Below are 26,028 nucleotides of genomic sequence, written 5' to 3'. Positions count from 1 at the left end.
CTAGTTAATATACATTGCAAGTTAACAGACAATAAAACATTTATCAGAAGTTAATTGGATCCCCAACTGAAAATTGGATCTTTTGAACAGACCTTTAAGCCAAAACTAAATCCATTTATATAAAAAATCGCCGTTGATATAAAGCCTTACCATATACGACATAGATAGACGACGACTTTCATATCCGAAACCGCCTTCGTTACAGTTTGCATTGAATTTAATACAACTTCCTTGTTGTCGAAAACTGTTTGGTACAACAAATCAAGCGTTGGCATAGCAGTCCAACAACTTAGGAAAATTGTACCGCAATAACAAATATTAAATAATTAAAAATTCGGTGAATTAGCACTGACATTGGCCCTATACTCCTAGTATGGAAGTTGTGAGAAAATAGTTCAAATTCATATTAAATGATATGTGTCTGGATTAATCTATATAATAACATGGTTTATATACGAAAATATATCATTATGTTCGATGATTCCCAATTAAAATTCCAGTATTAAAAACATTTTGCATGATATGAGTGCAAGAGAAAATAATTCAGTACCAGAACATTGTAGAATATCATGAAATTAAAACAACTTTATAATTATATTTATAGTGAAATTTCTAGACTGAAATAGTCAGTTAAGTCAGTGCAGATATGTTGTGCTGACTATACATCAAATCAGTTACACAATAGCTTTGTGATTTTGTTCGACTAACTGTGGTTCGACTGGAAAATACCAAGCTATAGCCTTGAATGTCATTCATTGTCCTTAATGGTTGTCGTGCTGTGAAATCACCAGGGCTACGAGTGTGGAGGCGGGGCAATCTGAAAAGGCGAATGCTTTCGAGTTAGAAAGATAATTGTAGAAGGAAATTACATCATTTCCTTCTATGTATTTCATGTACAATGGATAACTGGAATGATGCAAATACTATATATCAATCCATCAGCACATCATGGCCGACGGTCACTAGCTTATAGCTATCTGCATGCTTGTAGCACGTGCTACATCATATTATGATTATTATCGGTGCCTACAAGTTAATGGCGGCAAAACATCCGCAAGTTCTGGTCTGTTGTGACTAAATATGCGATTACTATCTAGCCGGAATATTGAACTTAAAATGGCTGTATTGCCGGTGTTGAGATTATTCACACAGTTTTTGCACGCTTTGGGTTGCTTGGTTTATTATCATAACCAATCACATTAAAGCTGCGTGCGCAACAGGTATAAAGAAAATCTTTAACCATGCATCCAAAAATTAACCATAAATCAAATATTTAAATAAGAAATACTAGTTTAACAAGTATATAGATTGCAAAGAACCAGGAACAAATGTCGACAACACTAAAACATTAAACATTCATTACCGATCAATAATTACAGTAGCAAAAATCACACACAAAGACAATGACATTGTCAACAAACTAGATATCGCAGCCACACAATCATGCATGTCTTCGGTATAAGAACCATGGTAATCAGTGGCGTCGCCAGGTTGCTCAGACTGGGGGGGACGAGGCACCAAAGCGCAAGACCTCTAGGGGGGTTCGGGGGCATTCACCCCCGAGAAAATTTTTATTTCTAGGGTCTCTAAAACGCTATTTCCCGCATTTTCAGCCAAGTTTTATGACAATCCGAAAGCCACAGATCGGAGATTTTTGTTATAAACAAACAGTTTTTACAAGGGGAACTTTTTGTTGTTAGCTAATCAGCCTAATCTGAATGTGTCAACAAGAGCATCCAACTCAATTTTATCTGCAATGTCTCTTTCTATATGCTGACTATGTTATTCTAATGCTATTCTTTACGTGATCAAAAGTAATGTTAATTCGAAAATTTCTTTATTTACTCTGCTGTTGGAAATTAGAATCATTGTACCCCCCCCCCCTTTTCTCTTCAGATTTAGAAAAATCCCAAAAGTGGTCTTTAGAATAAGTGGGGGGGACGAGTCCCCCCCAGTTCCCCCCCTAGCGACGCCACTGATGGTAATAGAGTCTCTAAACGAAGTATCCGCTAAATCGCCCACTCGAATCGACCGGGTCAACATTTACCATAAATGTTGCAAATGATCACCACGCGTATTTTGAGGGCGGTTTAAGGCTTATAAAAGCGCCATTAGTACATTACACAAATATTTTGTATATAAACGTGTACTTCGGATCACTTTACATATAAAATTCAGAATTTATAAAGCAAATTTAGACCCTGTCTACACTAGTGCGTTTTCGTTTAAAAACGCATACATTTCGATGCGTTTAGGCCTTCCGTTCACACATATACGCTCGAATACGCTCAGCGTATTCACCGAAAACGCATCGATTTGAATACGCTGTTGAAAGTGAATACAAATGAAAACGCATACATATCGTATTAGTGTGAACACTTGAAGACGGTACTTTTGAAAACGATTACGTCACACGCATCGAGCCGAGCATGCGCAAATTACCGTTTTACGTCAGACTACGATCCGTTCATCGTATTCAAGCGCTTTAGTGTGAACAGTCGAATACGCTACGAAAACGGTAGTGTGAACGCGAATCGATCGATGCGTTTTCGGTCTTGCGAAACCGCATACAAACGAAAACGCACTAGTGTAGACAGGGCCTTAAATAAACCATGAATACTGAATCATTTTCAGAGTAGGACATTCCAAGGCCACTTCATATTCAACACTTTAGTATCTATAAGGTGAATTTGGGATGTACACCAATTACTCCTCCTGCAGTTAGCCACCAGCTGCGAAGTTGTTGGTTGAAAATACGCTTTTGAACGTTAATGTGATTTTGCTTATAGTCTAGAATTTCCTGTAGGGTTACAAGAATTTCATTTCTTATCTAAGTTACTTTGTTTAAAGGTTATCATGTGTTAGTTTATCTGAATATAATAGGTCATTAACTCATTTAACTGCACCAGTTTCTGTCTGTTTAGTTCGAGGTTAAGGTTATCAGCAACTTATGTTTTGCTAATTGCTATATATTTCAGTAGGAGATAAAACTGTACTTGTATCGTGGCATTAATTACTTATAGTTATAAGAACATCGTCAATGCGAAAAGATCCGATAAATAAAGACCCAGTAGTAGATGAGATATATATAGATGAGATAGATAACATTAGATGAGAGATCTTTGATGATTACGATCGATTAAGGCTAAGGACCTTTTCCATAAACAACCTCTTTAATGGTGTGGATATAAATCATATGATAAACAACTGGTTAGCGTGCATAAACCATGCATGAATGCAGGTTCTGAAGTGTAACTGCATGCGATCAAGCAACCTGGTATACAAAACGTTGTATGGTACCAACTTGGGGGCACACATATTGTCTATTTGTCAACAGGTACATCATTGTACTTCTCTCTAGAAAGTGAAACTCGCCTCCTAACTAGAACCGCCAACTACACTGCTACGTGTCATGCCCGCCCGCATATTATTAATCACTTGCGAGCAATTTTTTTCGTATTCTTCTTTCGCAACTTGATACAATTCACCTGCTTTCGTATCTACGGGATGTTTCAGACAAAACATCGCCCGCTCATATTACATCACATGTTATCTATAGTATAACGATTTCCATTTTTCCCCGTGTTTTTTACACTAAATTTTTAGCAATTGAATTCAATTTCCGCTTTTCCTGTTTCGTATACTTCAGAACGGGCTAGTCTTCTTTCAGAGCGTTCGTGACAAACCGCCGATATGCACCGGTACTTATGAGGTATCCTAATGATTTCCTGTGGTTTCTAACGACTTGCATAAATACGATGAAAATAGAAACAGCATTTCATAATATACATGCAAACAAACGAGTCACAAGCTGGGCGCGAAGAATAGCGATCCACAAGTTAAAATAAATGTTAATATGCACTACATAACAGAGGTAATGGAAACGCAGAAGATAAACATTAAAAATCTGGCGAGATTTGTTCAATGTCAAGCAGACCCAAAGCCACGATCGAAAGAGACGCAACAAAGTTTTCGTGTCAACCTTGTCGTGCTAGGAACAAGTGGTTGTGGTAAAACTGCCTTCATTAAACGATTTCTTGGTAAACCATTTCCCAAGTCACATGAAGCTACATTAGAAGATGTTTATGACGGACACTATACGTTAAAATCATTTCACACTACAGTATTACTTCGAATATACGATACAGACGGTTCGGATAGATTTCCAGCGATGAGAAACTTGGCCATTAACGAAGGACAGGCATTCATTGTTATGTATAAACTAAATAGCAAAGAATCGTTCAGAAAAGCCAAACAAACAGTGGATGAACTCATCGAAGCAAAAGGTCAGGGTATACCGATATACCTTGTTGGAAATAAATGTGACAAACCGTCATCAGAGCAAGTGGTCACTACTGAAGAGGCTGTCAAACTAAGTAGCGAAAAGAAATGCTTCTTTGCTGTCACCTCGGCGTTAATGGGAGTAAATACGGACAAAATATTCCGTGAGATTGCTTCACAAATGGTCGAAAGAAGATTACTGGGCTTACACCAAAGAGCAACTCAACAAGACGCTGTGCATCAGAAATGATCAAAACTAGGAGAGTAGCGAAATGAACTGATGACTAATCGAAATGGATCGATTACTCCATTTCCTAACTCCACTACAGATCGTTTATTTCTGCATCACGGGACAATATACATATTTGGAAATCAAGCCCATATATATCTACACCTCGCCCTCTGGAAAGATCAGATTCATTCATTATGACTACATTACAATATACACAAGGGTGTATCATCCTAGATTACGTAGACTTGTGATGTAAACCAGAACATTTGTTAAATCCACTCATGACCTTTTCAATGGAATTACCCCGACGGATTGACCTTAACCAATGCCATGACAATATGTATTGTAATGTGTATGTAGTACCACAATAACCCGAACTGGTTATTCGCCACATTCATCACACACCCATAATTTAATATTACCTAACTTCCACAAAAAAATTATTTCTTACAAGTTGGGCTGAACAGGAAAACTACGGGGAAGAGACAATATGTAGGAAATTGCATGCATTCTTAGAAATGCTGTATCATTCACATTCATTTGTAAATATGTATATATTCATTTAATTAATTTATTAATATTTATTTATCTATATTAAATTTTTAAAAGCAAAACACTTCTGGTATCCTTGGTCGGTATCGAAATTACGACACAGAATCATCTTATCATCATGCATGCAGTATTGGGATGACATCGCATGCTTGTTGGCCACACTACATATTATTATACGTGGTGATGGAATTTCGCCGAGATAAATTGTATTTCATCAACATCGACAATTAATTAGTGAAAAATAGTTTGAAAGTTTCACATTTTTCTCATTTTTACTGCATGGATGACGAACTGCATGCGTTTCTGGGCTATGTCTCTCTTCTTTCCCAATAATTTGAATGAATTAAATCGAGAATTCATATCAGCATGAATACGTTTGAAAACGAAGGATCTCCAACGGTTTGATGTACTGATCTCTCTGGGACTCGGCGGTCGAAACTCGAAAGGGAGATCTTGTTTGTTCGCAGTTCGATACAAGCGAATTACAGCAAATTTAATTGTCATGAGTTGTCTTTTATGTAAGCATTGAACCTGAGGGTAAATCAATTATGATTTTTGGCACTTCACTCGATGTAGGTAAATTCTAGAGGTTGAAAGGGTCTCTGGCAAAAGCATTGCACCGGCATCGCAAAAGCGTAGGTTCGATTCCTGCCGGAGGACCGATAGTTGACTCATTTTTCCATCAACTGTTCCTGTTGAAGTGTGTATAATTCCACTCGAAATTAAGACCCTTTCAACCTCTCGCGATTGAACCTGAACGCGAATTGTATCTTTCAGTGTTAGAAGAATCAGTCTCAGCAAGTCGAATTGCTTCTCTAATTCTAAGAAAATTTTGGCACTCTTGTGAAATAAGAGACTTAATGTTATCCACTTTTAAACAGCGAAGAATAATTTATATACATTCATACACAGTCAGAGGAAAAAGAAAGTACAGCTACGGACAGTTTTTTTTGGAGAGGTTTTTTCAATACTGAATTATCTTGTCTAATCAAATTGGTTAAGTTTGGTTTGATGAAGATGAAAGCAGAATTAAATTGTCCCACTCCAGCACTCGTCGACTGCATGACGTCACCGCGTACAAAGTGGATGGTCCGTTCACTCCCATTCCTGTTCAATGATTCTTACGGGTTTTTTTGCTGAATAAGAAGTATCTGATCAGTGTTTGTCAAATTTTATCTCATTGAAAGACCTGGGCTCCAAATAAACCAACGAACGCTCTTGAATCAGCCTGCCTTTGGCTTTTATTTCTCAAAACATTTCTCTTCAATTAAGTCAGTTTACTCTTTGCAATACACTTATTAGAATTTTAAATGACACTCAAGGCCATTATCAATACTCAGAATGGGCTACAATATCAGTGTGAACGAATATAGAAACAATATAAGCGTTTCGTGAGAGATTTCTTTGATCTTGTGCAATTTTTATATCTTATAATGATTCATTTTTGCTGTAAACACTCTAAACGAACATAATAATTACGCTTTTATATTACATGACTGATGACTGTAAAATGCAGGCTTCGTTTAGAATTGCATAGCACGGTTAAAGCCTTGCCAGAGTGAATTTTATTGTACTGACTACAGTTGTTCAAAATTGCCCAACTAAATTTGCTACGAAGCCTACGATATATACACAGTTGCGAGCAGATATGTTTTTTTTTGTTTGAGTGGCGAAAACAATAGCGAACAAATGAGATATTGGTTTTGAAACGAGAACATAAAATCCATATCTTCGAGGGAACCGTGTAATGTTCTGTTTATTATATGGACTAAATTCGAGTGAAAAATTTGAAGTTGGATTTTCACAATAACAATGAAAATGGCGGGGAATTTTTGAGACTCCAAGTCTTTATGACGCCCCTAAACGTGACATACGGAAAATATTCGCACCGTGTACCCCGGATGTAGTGGCGTATGAATTCTACGAGTGTTTTAGTTCTCAGTAAAATACCCCCATCCATATATTAAAATGATATAACTAAATTCTTCCTTCATCCGCCGCCTACTTACTTTAAAACAGCTGCCAATTCATTCCAAATCTGAAAGCCCTGAAAGAGAGCTTCAACGCCTCCCACGTATACTTAACCTGAAAATTTAGTCTTGGCATGGAATGACGAATTCTCAGTCTTTATGAACGGAAAGTTAACTCAAACTTTATTATTTATTTCCGTGTAAAATCGTATACTCTAGTACGTAGATATTTAAGTGAACTTCACGATGCAAATGAGTCCATATTTGTTTCACTTTGGCAATAAATTTCCCAGTGAATAACCAATGAAGCTTGTTTCACCGGGCGCGCGAAGGTCGCATGATGTCTCCAACTCTTTTTTCTTGATATTAGAGTTTAAATTTGTTATAATTTGTTAACGTTCGGTTTGTAAAGAATTTAAATGGTTGAAAGCATCAGCTAATTATAAATGTTCCTTCTTCAAATATATCTTGTGCAAGCTGTAAGGATTGATAATCCAGTATCTATAACTATAGATAATCCAGTATTTTCGGACCAGTGAGATACCCGTGCATTAGTGCATATTCTTAAACGGGATTTACATGCATATTTTATATTTATCATGTATTACCATAGCAAAGCTGCCAGCTTTTATAGTATTAACTTGTTGAAATTAAAGCGTTAAAAAACAAAAGACATCTTATAATTATGTCAATTTTTCGTCTTGCATGCAAGAGGGCGGTCAATTGGATACTTACGTGGGCTGAGAGCGTCAATAACGCGCTGGGTGCACTGTTCTAGCCACGCAGAGCAAGTTTAGATGTAGCAACTATTGTCTGCCTAAAATTTGATTTTTGTACCCCTGCATGGCATTCAGTATTTCGAAATCCATCACAGTTTAGACAAGGAGCATGGCTAAGCCCTATTTTTGGTGATGCCCACCACGCACTGCAAGAGTTGCGAAAGCATGATTCGGATTGGCAGGAACACGCGGCTTGGCAAAATCAAGCCAATGAACGAACCGGATCTTGCAGGCGCCAAAGTTTCACGAAAGCAGTCAGTCGACTTTCAATATTACTGATTTATAATACGCATTTCTGAAAAATGTAAAAAACGTGAGTGGAAATATTCCCGCCTCGGCTCTGGATTGAACCACAACCTAATTGTGACCATGGTCGGAAATGAAGTATATAGCACTTCGAAGTTTTAACTGCGAATTTTGAATTCTTCAATTTCTGGCATCAAGATTTATTCTAAAGCACCAATCGAGTCCCGGAACAAGCACCAAACAATAAACATGCTCAAGCTTTTAACCAGGAACCAGAAATTGTGCGCTCATTGTTATTAGAGTGTAGCTATAGACGTTGTAAAATCAGATTTTAGTTTCATTTTATTGTTAACAACTGTTTAATTACAGCAATGACTTCAAGGGCATCAGTATAAAAAATCTTACTCTTACTGTACATCATAAAATACACATCATTAACCGCTCCAATGGTATAAACGAGGCTATTATTAGGTTCACCTTTTTACAAGCCGACCAGAAAAACGACGTTGTGAAATAAGAAACATATAGAATTGAAGCTGGAGAAAATCACATAACAATAATACGTCAAACGTTTTTGCCATGTTATACGCAGTAAGCGAATGCTGAGTTGAATTGTTTGAACAATCAATTGTAATATTCTTAATAAAGACACAATCAAATGATTGTACTTATATGAATAGTCGAAGGCATGATCGGAATTCACGAACATGTACGTTCTATCTTCTTCTTCGACTATAACTTGGTGGTCGATCATGTCTCATAAAGTCCGCATAAACAGCATATGGGTCCACCTAAGATATGAAACAGTCATGAAAAACACAAAACTTTTAGGCGAATTGAACTAGCTTAAATTCTGTATAAAGACAATATATGTTGCATTAAAGGGAGGTTTAGTGCTATTTAACAGCTTAGCCGCTATATCCGCAAATTCTCACGAGAGTTGAATGTTGAAAAAATATAAATCGTTAAGAAATTCACTTACACGACCATAAGGTGGAAAGGCTACTGATGAAGGCTGTCTTGAACGATGGAATTCACGAACATAGTCAGAATAACTCTAAAGTAGATAAAACCATAATGTGTTTTATACCACATACATTCTTAGAAAATTATTTCATTAATTTAACAAAAAGATAAAAGTTTTAGGGTTAGGGTGCATCAGAAATTCTACTCACTCCGTGCATTAACGTCTCTTTTCGAACACCATAGCGACTCCTAGGACACAAATAATAGCATGATTTAAATATACAGTAAAACAACGAAACACGGGGAGGATATTAAAAACTTTTGCGTGACAGGTCGCCATGGTATTATACAACCTTATCATTTCCCTAGACCGGGTGAGGGGACACCAGTTAATTTTAACATCACAATAAAGAGATTGAAGCACTATGCAAACTCCGCGAGTAAGAACGCGAACAAAAGCATGAAGAGATGGCGGAATCACGGGGGAAAACGAGATGACGTTGACCTTGGACAACAAAGTTAACAACTACATTCAAACTCATAGAAAATTAAATCGGACGTTATACGTACCTTGGATCCATTAGGCCTAAGCTTTCGTAGCGCTCCCGTGAACGATGTCTTCCATCTATAGATAAAAGAATGATATAGACTTGCAATAACAAATGAGACCACCGTTGCCATTGTCATGCTCCGAAGCAACAACAATAGACATTCTGTCCACTAGGTGCGTTCGACGTATGAAAAGATCATTACATTTTCCACGGGTCATCTTACTGGTTGAATATCAAAATAATTAGACATACAACCATCGAGCTGGTGGGTTTATCCATAATCGAACAGAAAAAACGCAAATCAAAGCTAAATTTGAAGAGAAAAGATTCTTCCCCATAGCAGAATAAGTTTCACAGGTATCAAAAGGTTTTTACGGGTAATCAATCGTTTATATAACCAGCTAACTGTTCGGCAAGGCTTGCACACATAAAGACGCGAAATTACAGTCTCTAGGATAAATTTGGGACCAAAATTCAAAAAAAGAAACAAATGCATTACAATACTCGCAACACGAGTAGTGTTTGTATTTGTATTTTCGAGATAAGGCCAACAAATCTTTCCTTTTAACATGCTGAGAAAATATTGATCTTCGCTCGCTAGAGAACGGGTCAATTTTAGACTATTTAAATAGTCTAGATGCTCCCTACCTCTATCACGGCGTCTTCGTTTGCGGCGGTGAGATGGGGATGAATGCCTGTGAGATCGCCTCCTACTGAAATCACAAGTTCATAATAAAAAACATACACAACAAACTATATGACATGATATACACATGAAGAAGGTGACCACGACGAAAATTGTAATTTTGCAACCAAACTTTCTCATCGTATCTTGTCGTAGCCGCTGTTGAAACTGAAAAGTGCACGTATTGTAGGAAAGAGTCCGCATTTGTCTGTGTTTCTGTTTTTAGATCTTGTCGCGGTCACCTTAACACCGTGTATAATACCTGCATTTTATCTATCTACCAACAGTGCCTATCATATATCCAAAGGAAAATAGAGAGGACGCGAATCTGGGGTGAATGTAAAAATTGTATCAAATTTTAAGCATCTGAAATACATTATCACAAAGCGACAATTTTTTAATTCTACAGAGAACTGAAAGATTTTGCCGAAACTAAAGTGTTCATTCATATCTACACGAAACAGACTAGAGTTTTGATTTCTCAATCTTAGGGCAAGCACACCCTCCGACGTTTCCTTTGGATATTTGTAACCCATCACCACAATGAAGTCTGGTCTATCACTTCTTTCTATAGTCATGCCTAATGCATATCACCAGACTTCAATGTGTAAACAATATACGTTTACCAGTTGCCGGGTCATTATACATGTATCTTCACCAGACGGCTCTCTTGGGTAGTGAGGGATCTTCACCAAGAGATCAAATAATCAATAGTTCATTCATGTCCTTTGCTACCTTTGCACTTTTAATTCTCGTGGCTGCATTAACCCGGCAAAGTTCTCAAACTGCACGGCACTCAATTTATCAGTTCGATAGGCATTAAGTTCGTAATATAAAAGCGTGAGGCAATCAATGAGCAGCAAGAGATAGGGTAAAGTTCAGTAAATCATTGGGGTAAAAGTTCATACGATTGAGCTAGAGCAATATTGATATCGCGCAAGTTATCGAATAGGCAGGTTGTAAACTTCAATCAACGATAAAAGCACGACATTATTGTTGAGAACTTCGACGATACAATCTCGTTGCTAACCAGTACAATCTTGATTACAAATCTTCGAAATTTTCTACCACCATTACATTCCCAGTACTAGTCGTCTTTCCAAGACCAGCCAATATACGCTATCCAACCAATCGCCAATCTTCAACTTACGCAAACACCGCACATTTTTAAGACTTTTATCGCGACACCACAGACTGAAAGGACGAATAGCCATTAGAGTAAGAAGCATTGCTCTGTAGATCATCTCTCAAGAGTGCCAAACGTACCATTCCTGTAAACAAACTCATCATCGACTGATGGACTGCCTTTCAGTATACCGGTTGGAACAAATAAACCGCAATATCTTTCCCTGGCTAAAAGTAGGTTAAAATTGTCTCAGCTCAAAGCTCAATAACCCATTCCCTATGGGACATTTAGAAAGACGCGCAAGAAAGCCTGTGGTGCAATGTCCACTTCGTAAATGTGATAGCATTTTCACGGAATATTAATAGTTCTTAGTTCATTCGTTCAAATGATGTCATGCCGTAAAAAAGGAGCGACCTAAATCGAGAACAATCAAAATACAAGATAAGCGGTGCATCTGCATACTCCTCCCGTATGCAAGGTATTCATCCATTACAATATATCATAAACCCAAGATTTGATCACCCTGCACAAGCTCCTTTGCCGTAATAGGAGCTCAAAAAACCTCTCGATATGACCCAGAATGATGCAAAATCTAACCTAGGTGACCCTTGATCCACTCTCTTGTGCTCCGTTTCACGATTTGATCGACGTTTACTTCCTAGATTCACGTTTTCATCATCAGGAAAAAGCTTGCACAACAACCTTCCAATATTTGGCTCCACTTCCTAAAATAGTAAAAAAAAAATACTGTAATCACACTATATCAACCTATGATTCACTCAGGGTAGTAGTGCATACCATCCACCAGACGTTTGCGTTTCTCGAATATTTTTGCAACGCGGTTAATTGCAATAGTAAAATCACACCCCATTTTGTCCAGAAGCATGCTTAAAATGGGTTTTTCTTCTTGGACTCAACTACGACACGAACAATATAGTATCAATTACCTGGCCATCTCGGCAGATTTTAACGTCTTTGTTATCATTATAGGGATTTCGTAGGTGTGAACATTTCGCGAAAGGCAAATCTTTCCTAATCAGATGTAAAAGAAGTCGAAGGTTAGAATTCAAAGGTGATGAAAAAGGTTTATCGGGTTAGAGAACCTTATACAGGAACGAAAGCAAAGCTAAGCATCTCTGTTAGCTCATGACAGCTGCTACCATTGGTATTCAAAGGTTTTGTTTTTTCAGGTTTATACAATAGCCAGGGTTGTGTCGTCTTTCCAAATCTTAATTTACCTGTTAAGCCACTCCACTTTAAAAACTCCACCTAGTGCCTTCGCGCTTAGTCCCGGAGGTAAAACCCACGGTACAGGGCGACCACCATATTCTGCTTCATCCAAAACCCGAGCAAAACCTTGAAACTTTCCACTTTCTTTGATTGAAAATATCAGTATAACGTTCTGGTATTTCTATAAAACAAATACATATAGACAACTGCTAAGTAATAAATTGTAAAAGTATATGATGCAGTCCTAAAATGCGAAATCATTGGCATTGCTACCTTGTAAAACAAAATAGTATTAAACGTTAGCATGCAGGTTACTATTGAATGTTGGTCGGAAGTCACTCCAATGTACCGGAGGAGCTGCCATTCAATTTATAGCCATGTACTGTGGTACTTAGGTAAATTAAGTGGCAATTTTTTTTTTGGTAATATCAAACTTCTTTAAAGCAATTTCAATAATTTGTACAATTTGTTTTCAGCAGTTGGAAATAACAAACAAGGTTCACTAAAAATGTACAATTTTTTTAATCAATTGATAAAATTATGAAGTGATACCTTAAGGGAAATGTTTATTCGCTTTTCATTTGCATACGGTGTGGACCAGACTCCCTGGAGAAAAAAATCATGTTTTAACTACACCATTGGCCTGGAATAATTGTTATATACATGTTTCATAAAATACAACAAACCTTCGCTTTGGATAATGAAACGTTTTCATGGTTGCTACTCTTCATGATAAAGAAGCGTGCATCCAGCAAAAACTCATCAATATTTGGCTTTTCTACTTTATCAACATTACTTTTGACAGGGGTACCACTTCCTAAAAATAATGGTCAGCTTTTTCATGTTTCTGTGGTGTTTATGGCACTAAAAAATTCATTTATGCATTTCATCACCTAATATATATTTCCTAAGGTGGAAGGGTAGTTTGAATGCAGTTCGACGGTAACACGATGTTTTTTGTTAAAACATTTTTACTCGTAAAAGTTGCTATCAAGCTTCTCGTATTAAGCTAATACTTTCTGTCAGAAAACTAAAAAAAACTAAAACTAAAAAAACTAAACTACTAAAAAAAAACTAAAAGTAAAATTAACTCACCTTCAGAGCCAGAGGAATCACTTTCACTCGCAGACGAATCTTTATCATATACTATTGGTGATATTGATTTGTGACGTCTTTTTCTCGCGGGCTTCTCGCCTTCATTTGATTCATTTTCAGAACCTTAACAATCCCGAATCCATGAGTAACATTACATATGTACTTGACCATAACGAAGGAGATAGTGACTGGGTGTAAATCAAGTTGAGGTTTTTGAAGGTTAGACACAAGAAAAGAGGCTATTTCCTTCGTTGTGTTATGCTTTATATGGGGTTCTTGTCATCCTTACAATTATTTATGCATGAGGTTCGCTATTAATTATTTTGTTTGTGGTAAATATAAGTAATGTTTTCCTAGATCCTGTCTCACAGCTTTCCAAAGAAGCAATAGCATATTTTGGCAATTTCAAGGGACCTTTGATAAGTTTTTAAATCTTACCCGACTTATTAGAAGAATATGAGGACCTTGATCGCGAACGAGACCTTGACGCGCGTTTTGAAAGGCTAGCACTTGGACTATTATCTACGTCATCTACAACAGTCATTTGGTTGTCTGACTCTTCTTGCTTAGCATCCATTTTAGTTTCATCACCATCTTCAAGTGTTTCATCTATATATAATATTTGTCATAATTTAACAGGGCCTTTTAATCAATAGCAATTATATATTACTTAGTCAAAACACAGGACTGACACATTTTCATTTTTCAGACCTATGTCTGTGAAATGTATTAAATGACAAACATTTAACATATTCACCTGTCATTTCAACATCAGGTTTTGATTCCGATTCCTCAACAACAGTTTTTTCAACATCTTTCATTTCAGCAGAGAGTTCTTTCTTAGCTTGTTCCTAAATATTTCAATTATTTTTATGTCTCTGACTATTTTCTAACAATAGCAGCGCTGCACGGACACATTGAGAAAACTTTAGACAAATATTGTTCATTTGGTTTAAGGCATTGGAATAATAGGGACACAGGGAAAAACACAAGTTAAGGCTTAGCAAATATGTAGCCTTTCCAGTCATATAGTAACTACATATAGTAATACCTAGATCAATACCAATACCTTTGGTTTATCATCAGGTTCTTCCATTTTAATAGTTGATTTCTTTGCAACAACAACTGTCTTTGCTTTCTTAACAGGCTTCTTTTCTTCTTGTTTTGGCTTTTTTGCTTTAACTGCAACAACTTTAGATGAAGCTGGTCTTTTCTTTGCTGTGGTTTTCTCAGTTATGACAGTGGTTGTCTTTTCATCTGTTTTCGCTTTAGTATCTGAAACAACTATTTCTTCTGCCTTACCTGCTTCTGCACCTTCAATAGTTTTTTTCTCTGGTACATTTCCTTGAGTCTTCTCTTCTGACTTTACTACTTTGTTTGCAGCAACATTCTTTGACTTTGTAAATTTTCCTATTGTTGCAGCAGCCTTTTTGACAACTTTCTTGAGGACTTTCTTCTTTTCAGTGGTTGGTTTTGCATTGGATTTTTCTGCAGTTCTAGGCTCACCGTCCTCTGTGACCGGATGAGGTATCTCAGTAGCAGTTGTCTTTTTCTCATCTGTAGAAATATCCCCTGATTTACCTTTAGCAACAGCTTTGGTTACTTTTAAAGCAGCACCAACTTTAGCTTTTATGCCACCTTTCGGCTTTTGAGACAATTTACTTGCTTCTTTAGGTTTGACCTCAGCTTTCACCTTTGCAGGGCTTGAAACAACTTTCTCTTTTGCAGCAGTTCCAGGTTCTTGATTCCCTCCTTTAATAGTGGCTGTTTTAGTAACTTTTTTAGACTTTTCTGAGCCAGAACTACTGGCACTTGGCGAAGCTTTAACTTTAGCCTGAATTTTAGTTTTGGGGGTTGTCACTTTCGACTTTTTGGAGGCAGGCGCTTTTGGTTTTGTCCTGCTCTCACCAGGACTTGTTTTACCTTCACTGTTGGGTTTACTCTTTGAGACTTCATGGGCTTTAACTTCACCGACTGTTTTTTGGGACTTTGTTGAGATTTTAGACTGCTCGGGAAAGTTAGGAGCCTCTGGTGTTACAGGTGCTATTAAATTTTGAAAGTAGATATTCATTTTTTAATTGTAACTGATCAGTCTATTCAGTAATATCTAATACAACTTCTTTCCTTACTTGTAGGTTTTGTAGCTTTATCTAATTCTGCTGCAAATTCATCATGGGCAGGTTCACCTAATATATCATCAAGCACATTAACAACATTTTCACCACCTAGAAATCAAACAAATAATTATTAATCCCATTACAGACAGTAAGTTCGAGTATGTTCCAATCAAACATGATAAAAAAACTTTAATAGAGTTTAACCTAAGGAATTTGGTCAATTTAGGTAGTTGTTATGCCACCTTTAATGCTAATCATCAGGAATACAATACTAGTTGAAAATTCATGGATAAGTAAGTATATAGTGTTCATAGTAAAATGACGGGAAAATATAAATTACAAGACAGCTATTGGAATCAGCATCATAAATAGTGACTGATCTAAAATAACTGATCAGGACATAATGAACTAGGTTAATATGTGCCTGTTAATTCTTTCTAGCCTAAGGGCTGTTTACATGATCCAGCTTAATTAAGTTTCCTGAGATTAATAAATGCAGTGTAAAATGATTTTAGATACTGAAATAATCCTTTATGAAACTAGGTGAACTCCTAGTTGCAAACTATTGTTGAAATGACACTAGATCATGCACATGACTTCCTTTACTACCTCAGACACAGTCATTTTACAAATGATTAGATCTCAGGTGGGTAAGCAAGATCATGTAAACAGCTCTAACTACTCCATACTTTTATTATTTTTTTGACTATCAATTTCTTCATTGGCATCATTGCATTAATATTTAGTTAGGATTAGGGCTAGGTTTAATGAAATGCCCAAAAATAGGTAAATGAATTTCTCCTATGCTTTGCCAGCTTTGGCAATTAAAGCACTCGAAGTCTCCTTCACATATTTAGTCCGTATAAACACATGTCACAAGAAGGCTTGCTGAAAGTTTTAAAGATCTTTGGTCACTGTTTGCTACAGAACTTTGAAGTAACTCTTTAAAGGCAATGATTCAAGGCAAATTTTCCAACCATGATTTTAATATATGGACGCAGGTGAACGCGACAAGACATGACAGTGATGACACATATGCATAGAGCATTAAAATTAGTTAAAGAATCGAACACTTGTATGAGAAGATTTTGTACTCAAAAAGCAGGTAAAACAGCAATATAAGTATGGTTTAACCGCACAGTAGACAGGAGAAATTCGAAATTTAAAGCAAATACGAAACACAAAATTCAAAGCTTGAATAGGATTAAAATATCGAGATATACAAAATACTTACTCATCTCATGTTCCTCGACATCGGGGGATGAAATCTCTCCTTCTTCAGTCATTATCTCTATTCCTTTTGATTAGATAGACTACACAAATGAACAGAAACTTTACGACTGACTTATTATCGGAAGACAAAATATCAACACGAAAGGATTAGCAATTCTCTCTATACTTTCAGTGAAAACTAAAAACATTCGAAAACATAGCGAGGATAACGACCGCATGGCCTGTTGGATTATCTGTCCCATCATTCCATGCTTCTAATAAAGGTGGCTCCGCCGTGGCTTCAACGCATGCGTAGGTTTAAAATCAAAGAGTAGGGGAAAAAACAGAGAAAATTTTAGTCGTTTCTTACACTTTGAGTTTATTGCTCAAATATTAGAAATGCCTTAAAAACTGCGGTCAGGCTCATCACTGAATCCATAGACAATCCAGAAGACATCTTCTGGATTGTCTATGGATTCATATGTCTTCTGGATTGTCTATGCTGAGTCATACCGCTAGCAGGCATAGACGAACGGTCCAGAAAATGTGGGTGGGCAGGCGACAGATTTCAGAAAAAAATTACCTGACTCATGAGTTCAAGTTTCCCGACTTATCACTCATTTCGGCAAAAACTACCCTAATTTTGAAGGAACTGTTACTAAAATTGTCCAACTCTTCTAGACTACTGATGTTTATGCGGCCTGCGGGTGCAGTTCGTTATGCCAGACCGGAAATTCTAGTTTAACTATACAAAACATTATTTCAAAGTATCGAAAAACAAACGTCTTAGTGACTTAGTCAGTTGGCAAAAGAGTGGGCAAGTGCTTGCTAGTCGAGTGTTATTTACCTAAACGATATAGAAAGAGAAAATATTTAAAGACAATCAGAGTTAAAGAGACGGAAAATAATTTAAGTCAATTAGAGTTAACTATAATCAGTTTGTATTTAGCCATTCTTATGGTAATTTCTTTAAAAAAAGTTAATTGCTACCGCCTGCGTAAACTTCAAAAGGTACTTTTCTGTAAAGGTTTCAACGTTCCTATCAATATATAGTGCTATATGGTATTAGTGATAATCGCAATATATTACAAATATATATCCTTCTATAGGTTCAACTGTCGTCACAATTGTTCAACATGCTGGTGGTGCAAGGAATTCGTGAGAAGGGGGTTTAGCATTCCCTCTGCCCACGGCCATGTACTCGTTACTCTTTGACTTGATTTTATTGATGTTAGTCCGGAAATATTATTGCTCAGAGATGAGAGAAACCTTAAAAACTGCGATCAGGCTCATCTTCGGCATACTTTTTTACTTGATTTTAAGTTGCTCAGGTCCTGGCCGCGCCCCATTTTATGCGTCACCACATGCATGCCTAACATACCTAAGCCACACCACCACACTGAAAATCATACAACGCTCGCTATAGTTGCTTGTAATAAGAGAAAAATCGAATTGACTGATAATTCGCAAGCATGGCGTCAAAATTCAATTTCAAAGCATTTCGAAACATCCTATCAACAAACCGTCTCATTGTATACGTAATGATCGCGGTAGCTCTGGGATTTTCTGTCGGAATATTGGTGAACAAAAAAGTTCAAAACTCTACCAATCCCTCACCGACAGAATTAGCCATGTTCATCTCTTTCCCTGGCGAGATGTTTTTACAGATGCTACAACTTTCGGTTCTGCCTCTTGTCGTCTCAAGTGTGATAGTCTCACTCGCAGTTTTAGACAAGAAAACTGCAGCAAAACTTGGCACACGTTTTGCGTGTTACTCCATCGTAACCACTCTTCTCGCGGTTATCATTGGAGTTGTTTTTGCTGTGTTCATGATTGAAACAAAAGACAAGGAATTTCGGGGTGAAAAGAAAAGTTCAAGAAGCTTAGATGCTGTACATTCTATTTTAGACTTAATCAGGTAGGTGGTCGCATTCTGATAAAACAGGGTCTTATACATGATTGCACTTGACAATGTTATTAAATGACAACGATATTGAATAGTAAAGTAGTAGGATTACATGATTTTCCCCGAAAGTACCAGCTACAAATCTTACAAACGAATTAAAGATTTAACGACGACTCTTTGCTGTTGACTTTGGAATCCTCCAGCGTGGGCGCGTCTGTATGCCTGATGCCTAGGAGTACATTAATTCAGCTATTATAATGTACTGTCCTCTGGAAAGCTACGTATTCTTTAGCAAAAATACATATATGAACTCAAAAAATGACTCCTTTCGGCTGTACAAAAGTTTAAAATGAGTTGTATACAAATTTACCAACCTGTACAGATTGGAGCGATTTAAATATTTCTGATATAAGTATAATTTGGCGTTTAACTCCCGATTCACCAAAAAGTTTTACCTTCAGGCCGTGCACCCACTCTCAGTTTAATTTTTCATAGGTAAAGTTCGAATTCCTTTTAGTTTACTCCAGAACGTTTATTATGCGGCTCATACACAATAAGGTTTACACTGAACATGCTAAATGACTGATTACCGCTAATCTTAAGCCTGTTTTTCAGACGTCGAACTTTTCATGCGCCGAACCTAATGCAAATGAACTAAAGTCTTTGTTTAAGTTCATTTGCATTCGGAACATGAAAAGTTTGACGCGGTCTGAAACGGGCGTTAATGTTTGTCATTGACGAGAAACCGACATTGTCCAAATAGAATTTTATTAAATTGTTGTAGATGTCATCGTTGTTGTTGTATTGATATATAGGGCCTATATAGTTATATATATTTATATATTAGCTCATTTTTAACCGCAAAATATGTATTGTATATAATTTCAATATGCTTTCTTTCAGGAATCTCATCCCTGAAAACATAGTTGAGGCAAGTTTCCTTTCGGTAAGTTTATGTGTGGGATTGTGCTGTGGTGGTCGTTACTATAGTTACGCTGGCAAATACGCAAATTGCATACTTGCCACCCTATGGTGATGCGAAATTAGTAGCAATTCCATGTTTGCTAATTACCATTCATCCATACATGGTGGTTTTTAATATAAAAAACATTGGGAGAAAATATCGCCGTAAATATTATTGTCAGAAAAATTTGTTTAAATAATACAAAGAAATCAAAGACCCGCTTATAACAATGTCTGGCTTATTTCTTCGGTAATTTACGATTTTTGACGACCTCTGTATAATATGTTGCTCAAAGATTTGGCCATGCTTTTTATCAACAAGTTTTTACGGCAGAACAATCTCTTAGCTACAATATTTTGATTAGGATAGTTCAATCGGACAATTCAAATGTTAGTACCAAATTCCCCACGCAATGCCGAAATTAGATAAGGACTCCCGGAAAATGGAATATTGCGCAAATGACTTATATTAGTGAACATACGTCAAACGCAACCGATCATGCCGTATGGAATTTTAACTTAGTGATGTGAATTCTTCAGCAATTTCTATAATACATCGATCTTTACCCCAGTCAGACCCCCGCGCAGGTGTTTCAAAACCGGTGGCCAGGAAGCACGATAATTTTTTTTTTCGGGGAGGGGGGCACATAGATATCATAGACAATCAATTTGAAGAGAAATTTATCATGCACAAGATGAATATTTGAATTTGTGCCCTCCCCCCCCCTTAGTTGCGCTTCCTACGCCACTGTTCACAACCGACCAAATGGCTAGCTCTCTTTACTCAGATCCGTCAAAATTTACGAGCATATTCTGCTTTTCCAGACTCTTTTTAGTATATCATTCAATCCCTTGTTGCCTAAGAATATCCAAAAACATTTAACCTAATAAACCATATGTATACGTGAATATATGAGGGCGAAGACTGAAACCCATGGTGAATCAACAGATCTTTTCTATTTCATACAAAACAATCCAGTAAGATGTAGTTTTCTTTATGGTATAGGTTGCGACAAAGTACAAAGAGAAAGTGAAATCTTTAAAATTCGTCAACTATTCTTCTAGCGACATCTGGTCAGCGCGGAATATTTCGGAGGTTTTCAGAAACCAAATAATAAATCCATGGACTATGTCACAAAATATTGTACAGGTAGTTCAAAAAGACGATGTGGTGTACGATTTTGATGGGCTAGAAAAGTATAATTCTGCAAATTTTGTCGGTGTTCTTGTCATCTCGGTTTTATTTGGATCAATTCTGGGCATATTAGGAGAGGAAGGGAAACCTATTGTCCAGTTGGCGACCTGTCTTTTTAAAGTGATGATGAAAATGGTGGACCTATTCATATGGTAAGCTATTTTTATGCCGGCTTTCATCTTTATTATCTTACATGTGTTGTGCAATATATTGTATATGATCAGGATCAAGCCTGATTCTCATGGGTTAGCGACAGTCGGCGATGGATCATGGATGTTGTTGTTGACCACAGGAAAATTAAGTGCTTTGTTATCTTTTCGTCGCCAAAAATAAATCGCCGACTATCAGCGATTAATTAAGGTTTTAAATGAGCGATAGTGTGATGAAGAATATTCCACTTCCAAAATAGGTTTACACCCATTGGAATCCTGAGCATCATCGCAGGAAATGTCGCAGGGATGAAAGACGTTAAAAGTAGTTTGGAAGGTCTTGCCATGTACATAATAACAATGTTGGTTTGTTGTCTTGTACACGGACTGGTTATTCTACCAATGACGTACTTCGTGTTATTAAGGAGAAATCCATTTCGACTTCTCGCTAGAGTGATTCAAGCGTTGTTGACTGCTTTTGGAACGGCATCCAGGTTGGTCAGATTGCAGCTAGTTCATGCTAGTGCATGATTAATTCATATTTTGATTTTATCTACAAATGTTGTCTAACTCCAAGAAACGTTCTTGACCATGCAGCTCTTCAACTATACCTATAACCTTGTCGTGCCTGGAAACGAAGCATAAAGTTGATAGCCGTATTTCTCAATTCATAATCCCGGTTGGAACAACTATAAATAAAGACGGATCCGCGATATACAATGCTGTGAGTGCAATTTATATCGCCCAAACTCAACATGGCCTTACAATAAGCATTGGTCTTGCAGTTATAATATGGTAAGATTACTCAGTTATAGTTTGTATGAAATTAGGAATTTGCGCGTGCGGGAAAATTATAGCATTATAAGCTAGTTAAAAAAGCTATGGTGATTGGACTAAGGTCTGCCAAAAGGAAGTCAGACAAATTCTTTTTAAATTCTTGCATAACATAAATTTCCATCCCTGATGAACTAGGAGTTTTACCTTTTTCGGTAATTGTAAACGAGCTACTTAATAAGTAGAAAAGCAGTGAAAAAATGAAGTCATAGTTAGGAAGACCTCATGGAGAAATAATGCAGTAAACCACGCCTATGCAAATAAAAGGTAAAAAGTCTTTCTTCTTTATATAAAAAATTTATTTCTATACATTATATAATGATTTACAAATATATACAGCCTAGTCTAAATATCAGGTTCTTTCCTATTGGAATGTCAATATTTTTAAGCATTCCTAATCATGTCCTCTTTCTGAATGACCAAGACAGCAGCAGAATAAATCACGAAGTCTTTGACGAAATTTTCTTTTCCCCTTTTTATCTGCTTTAACACTCTTGTTCTTAGTCTTAGTTTTCTTATCTGCCACCTCACTCGTGCTGGCATTCTCTTTTTCTTTTTTGCAGGTAACATATTTCCTGTTTTTCTTTGTCATAAAACCACTGCTACTTGTTACAACAAGTTCCTCTGCAAAAGAGTTGAAGCGAAATACATCAGGTCGCATACAGCGTAAAACTTTATTTCATATACGGACACATCCCTTAAGCTCAAAGCCCGTCCCTAACCTATGGCGGGGATTCAATTGGACGCACCCAAAATTTCAGTTGACCAAACTTTTAAACTTACCAAAATGGTCTTCATGATCTTCGATTTGACATTTCTCAGACCTTCCTGGGGTTGGTGATTTCATGACATTTCCAGAAACGACAACGTTATGCCTGTCTTTGTAATAATCGTCATCATCATCGTTTTGGTTTGATATGAAAACTTTTGCATATACGTGAGGAACGACTGGAGACCTTTCACCGTCGGTTAATTCACTCTATATAGGAAAACGAACGTCATTGTTAATTATTGTCAGTATTCTGTTTCAAACCTTTCCTCTACGGCGTCGGGTGCCGCAACCACAAAGTGTAAAGTTTATGTCTTTTTCTTTCGATTGATGTTATCATGTGGATGACCATACCTAAGCGGTTAAGGGGATCCAGTGCGGTTTGTTGGTTAACAGGAAAACAATAAAGAATAGACATTATTTTATTACCTCGTCGCCAGTATTTCCTGTATCTTGAATACTGTTCATTTCAGGAATTATAACATCTGAATTACGAGAGATTGTCTTCTCACTGACCACTGGATCAGTAGTAAATTCCTGCTTCAATGGCAAAGCACTTTCGAAGTCAGACTGAGGCTTCTCGAGATATGAAGGCGCGGCGGCACTCAACACCTGGGTGGTGTCAGCCTCAGCAGCCGGTACGTCGCAAACGTTTATCTCTTCCACACTGAGCCAGGTCTGACTACAGGATTGAACACAGTCATTGCCACTGAGGTCATCGACGGATTCTTTCTCGCCGGTAATTTTCGTTTCACTTTCAACCGTCGGTAATTCAGTTTGTCCTCCCTCACGGCAAAGTGCAACGATAAGTTCAGGAGTGGTCAGCAACGAAAGTTGGTGATCAGTTTCATTGTCCAGCTCTCCAGCATCAGGACATTCGCTTTCTGCTTTAATAAATTGATCGTCACAACTTTCATTACGGAAGCCAGGAAGAGGTTCATCATGGAGACTTTTATCCACGCTTTCTTCGTCAAGAGATTTCGTTTCATTTTCTCCCTTGTCATTCTCACGAGGTTCTTCGGAACCTTTTTCAAAATAAATAAAAAATATATATATTTTAACATACGACGCAATATGTCAAACGTTAGCGCGCGCAAATAGCGAATGAAATTGATGGCGTGAAAGTTAACGGTTAACGTCAGCGAGCGCGAGTCAATGGCGCGGGTTCACTGGCGCGCGCAAAATGGCGAATTGATTGGGTAGTTGCTAGGCAATTAATTATTGCTAGGCAACTACTTTGGCTGCCTAGCAACTAATTACATAAAAAAATTATTTAAATGAATTTGCGTAAAATATACGCCGCTAATCATCGCAAATAAGCAAATTAAATTATTAAAATATTTAGAAATTAACTCTTACCTTCTCCCTGGTCTCTCTTCGCACTTTCTTGAAGTTTGTTCTTGTTCATTTCCTCTTCGATCAAGATTTTCTTAGCATTGTTGACCAAAGCGAAGACGTAGTTTTGTATTTGTAGAAATTCTAGAAGCGGTGGCTGGTACTTTCTTCCAGAGTATTTATCCAACCGATATCGATTTTGATTACTCGCCATTTTAAAAGAATTTTTCACTCGTAAAAAGTAGTGTTTTCACTTGCGCAGTCAATCAATTATGACAAAGCTAATTATTGCGTCAAATCTTTTTACGCCATCGCGTCCGCAAAGCATTGTGGTAATCAATTATCGCACTGACCGTAATTACACTGTAGATATAATAAACAAGTTTTTAATACTAATCGCGCAAAGCAGTTGGTCAAGTTTATGGCACTAAAGAATGCGAGACCGTTGACTCCCTCATATAATTCCTAGGGAGTATCCGCGATATTTTTTAACTATTCAACATTGCTAAACAGCATTTCTTAAGATCTAATTTGAAATCAATTTTCTTCAGTTAACTAAATCCAACTTGAATTTTCGTATTTGCAACAATCTGGTAGTATGTATATGCTAGATGCAAAATTACTGACCCAAATGTTTGAGACAAAACTCAGCAATTCACCCAATGCAAAATTTTCTAATCCCCTTGCAGTTCCAAGATCTTTTTTAAATGCATCAGGAAAAGTAGTTCCTAAAATATAATACATGTGATTACATTCACCTAGTCCAAAATGATAGTAGAATGCAGGATCATGTTGTTATGCTATAAGATCTCACAATGAACCTATAAGATCTTACCATGATCCAACAGGGCAACATTACTATGATGCTATAACCTATGATCCAACTTACTACAATCCTATAGCATCTTATCACAATGCTACAAAATCTTAGTTGCATCTGTAATCAGATATCTCGACATTTAGTTAAAGATCTTACCATGATCCTAAATATCTTAGCAAGATCCAGTAAGATCTCATCCTGATGTTAAAGATCTTATCATGATCCTAAATATCTTAGCAAGATCCTGTAAGATCTCATCCTGATGTTAAAGATCTTATCATAATCCTAAATATCTTAGCAAGATCCTGTAAGAACTCATCCTGATGTTAAAGATCTTATCATGATCCTAAATATCTTAGCAAGATCCTGTAAGATCTCATCCTGCATGATGTTAAAGATCTTCCCATGATCCTAAATATCTTAGCAAGATCCTGTAAGATCTCATCATGAGGTTAAAGATCTTACCATGATCCTAAATATCTTAGCAAGATCCTGTAAGACCTCGTCCTGGTGTTAAAGATCTTACCATGATCCTAAATATCTTAGCAAGATCCTGCAAGATCTTACAACACATGATCCTTTCACAGTTACCTGGTAAATCATGCTTTTCTGTTGCCACAGGAATTGACAAATGCCAGGAAGGCTTCAGTTGTCAATCTCATGATTACAGAAAATAAAGAATATTTCATGAACAATCTATAATGATCCTGTGATATTTTACAAAAGCATTATCAACCATTCCCCTATAAAACGTGAATAGGACTAAACAAATAAAGAAACCCGTCAGGAAATAGGGGCAATATACATTCAACAATTCTCTTATAAAATAGAAATATCTTCCAATTCACTATATCAAATTGGAACCTTTAAATAAGGGCTGTGCTGCAATGTCTGCTTAGATCAGGGTCCTGAACTACTAAACAAACATATCTTTCCATTCTCCTACTGATCAACCTATAGCTGGCGACCTATAGATCTATAGATCAACCTAAAGCTGCGACATAAAGATTATCGA

At 36.9% G+C, this 26,028-nt stretch overlaps 3 protein-coding genes across 7 annotated transcripts; 1 reads left to right on the top strand and 2 right to left on the bottom strand.

The window, feature by feature from the left end:
* The first annotated feature begins 3,645 nt into the window (after positions 1-3,645).
* On the top strand, positions 3,646-5,058 carry LOC114526349 (GTP-binding protein Di-Ras2-like). The gene has a single exon (XM_028547934.1). It carries the CDS (start codon positions 3,857-3,859, stop codon positions 4,529-4,531), a length of 675 nt encoding a protein of 224 aa, XP_028403735.1. The 5' UTR covers positions 3,646-3,856; the 3' UTR covers positions 4,532-5,058.
* Positions 5,059-8,672: 3,614 nt separating this feature from the next.
* Positions 8,673-17,376, bottom strand: LOC114526286 (YTH domain-containing protein 1-like). Of its 5 annotated transcripts, none has more exons than XM_028547841.1 (16): positions 17,065-17,376; positions 15,843-15,938; positions 14,783-15,756; positions 14,471-14,564; positions 14,152-14,322; positions 13,714-13,836; positions 13,305-13,435; positions 13,171-13,224; positions 12,627-12,799; positions 12,336-12,420; positions 11,986-12,113; positions 10,226-10,290; positions 9,597-9,651; positions 9,236-9,275; positions 9,043-9,117; positions 8,673-8,851 (listed from the first exon to the last, which is right to left on the bottom strand). In XM_028547841.1, the coding sequence occupies exons 1-16, from the start codon at positions 17,114-17,116 to the stop codon at positions 8,777-8,779; spliced, it is 2,391 nt and encodes a 796-aa protein (XP_028403642.1). In that variant the 5' UTR covers positions 17,117-17,376; the 3' UTR covers positions 8,673-8,776. The 5 variants fall into 5 exon arrangements, 2 of the variants coding, with proteins under 2 accessions (XP_028403642.1, XP_028403643.1); XM_028547842.1 differs by having other exon boundaries at positions 10,226-10,287; XR_003687337.1 differs by lacking the exons at positions 8,673-8,851; positions 9,043-9,117; positions 9,236-9,275 and having other exon boundaries at positions 9,617-9,651; positions 10,226-11,802; positions 17,065-17,374.
* A 5,107-nt stretch (positions 17,377-22,483) lies between these two features.
* LOC114526492 lies at positions 22,484-24,407 on the bottom strand. Its single transcript, XM_028548105.1, has 4 exons — positions 24,218-24,407; positions 23,288-23,883; positions 22,873-23,068; positions 22,484-22,713 (listed from the first exon to the last, which is right to left on the bottom strand). The coding sequence occupies exons 1-4, from the start codon at positions 24,405-24,407 to the stop codon at positions 22,484-22,486; spliced, it is 1,212 nt and encodes a 403-aa protein (XP_028403906.1).
* Positions 24,408-26,028: the final 1,621 nt, after the last annotated feature.

This window comes from Dendronephthya gigantea, unplaced genomic scaffold (assembly GCF_004324835.1).
Source record: "Dendronephthya gigantea isolate DGI-Jeju-01 unplaced genomic scaffold, DenGig_1.0 000038F, whole genome shotgun sequence".
In the NCBI taxonomy this organism is placed as follows: domain Eukaryota; kingdom Metazoa; phylum Cnidaria; class Anthozoa; order Malacalcyonacea; family Nephtheidae; genus Dendronephthya; species Dendronephthya gigantea.
Note: the sequence above shows the minus strand (reverse complement) of the source record. Positions and strands in the feature narration are given on the sequence as shown.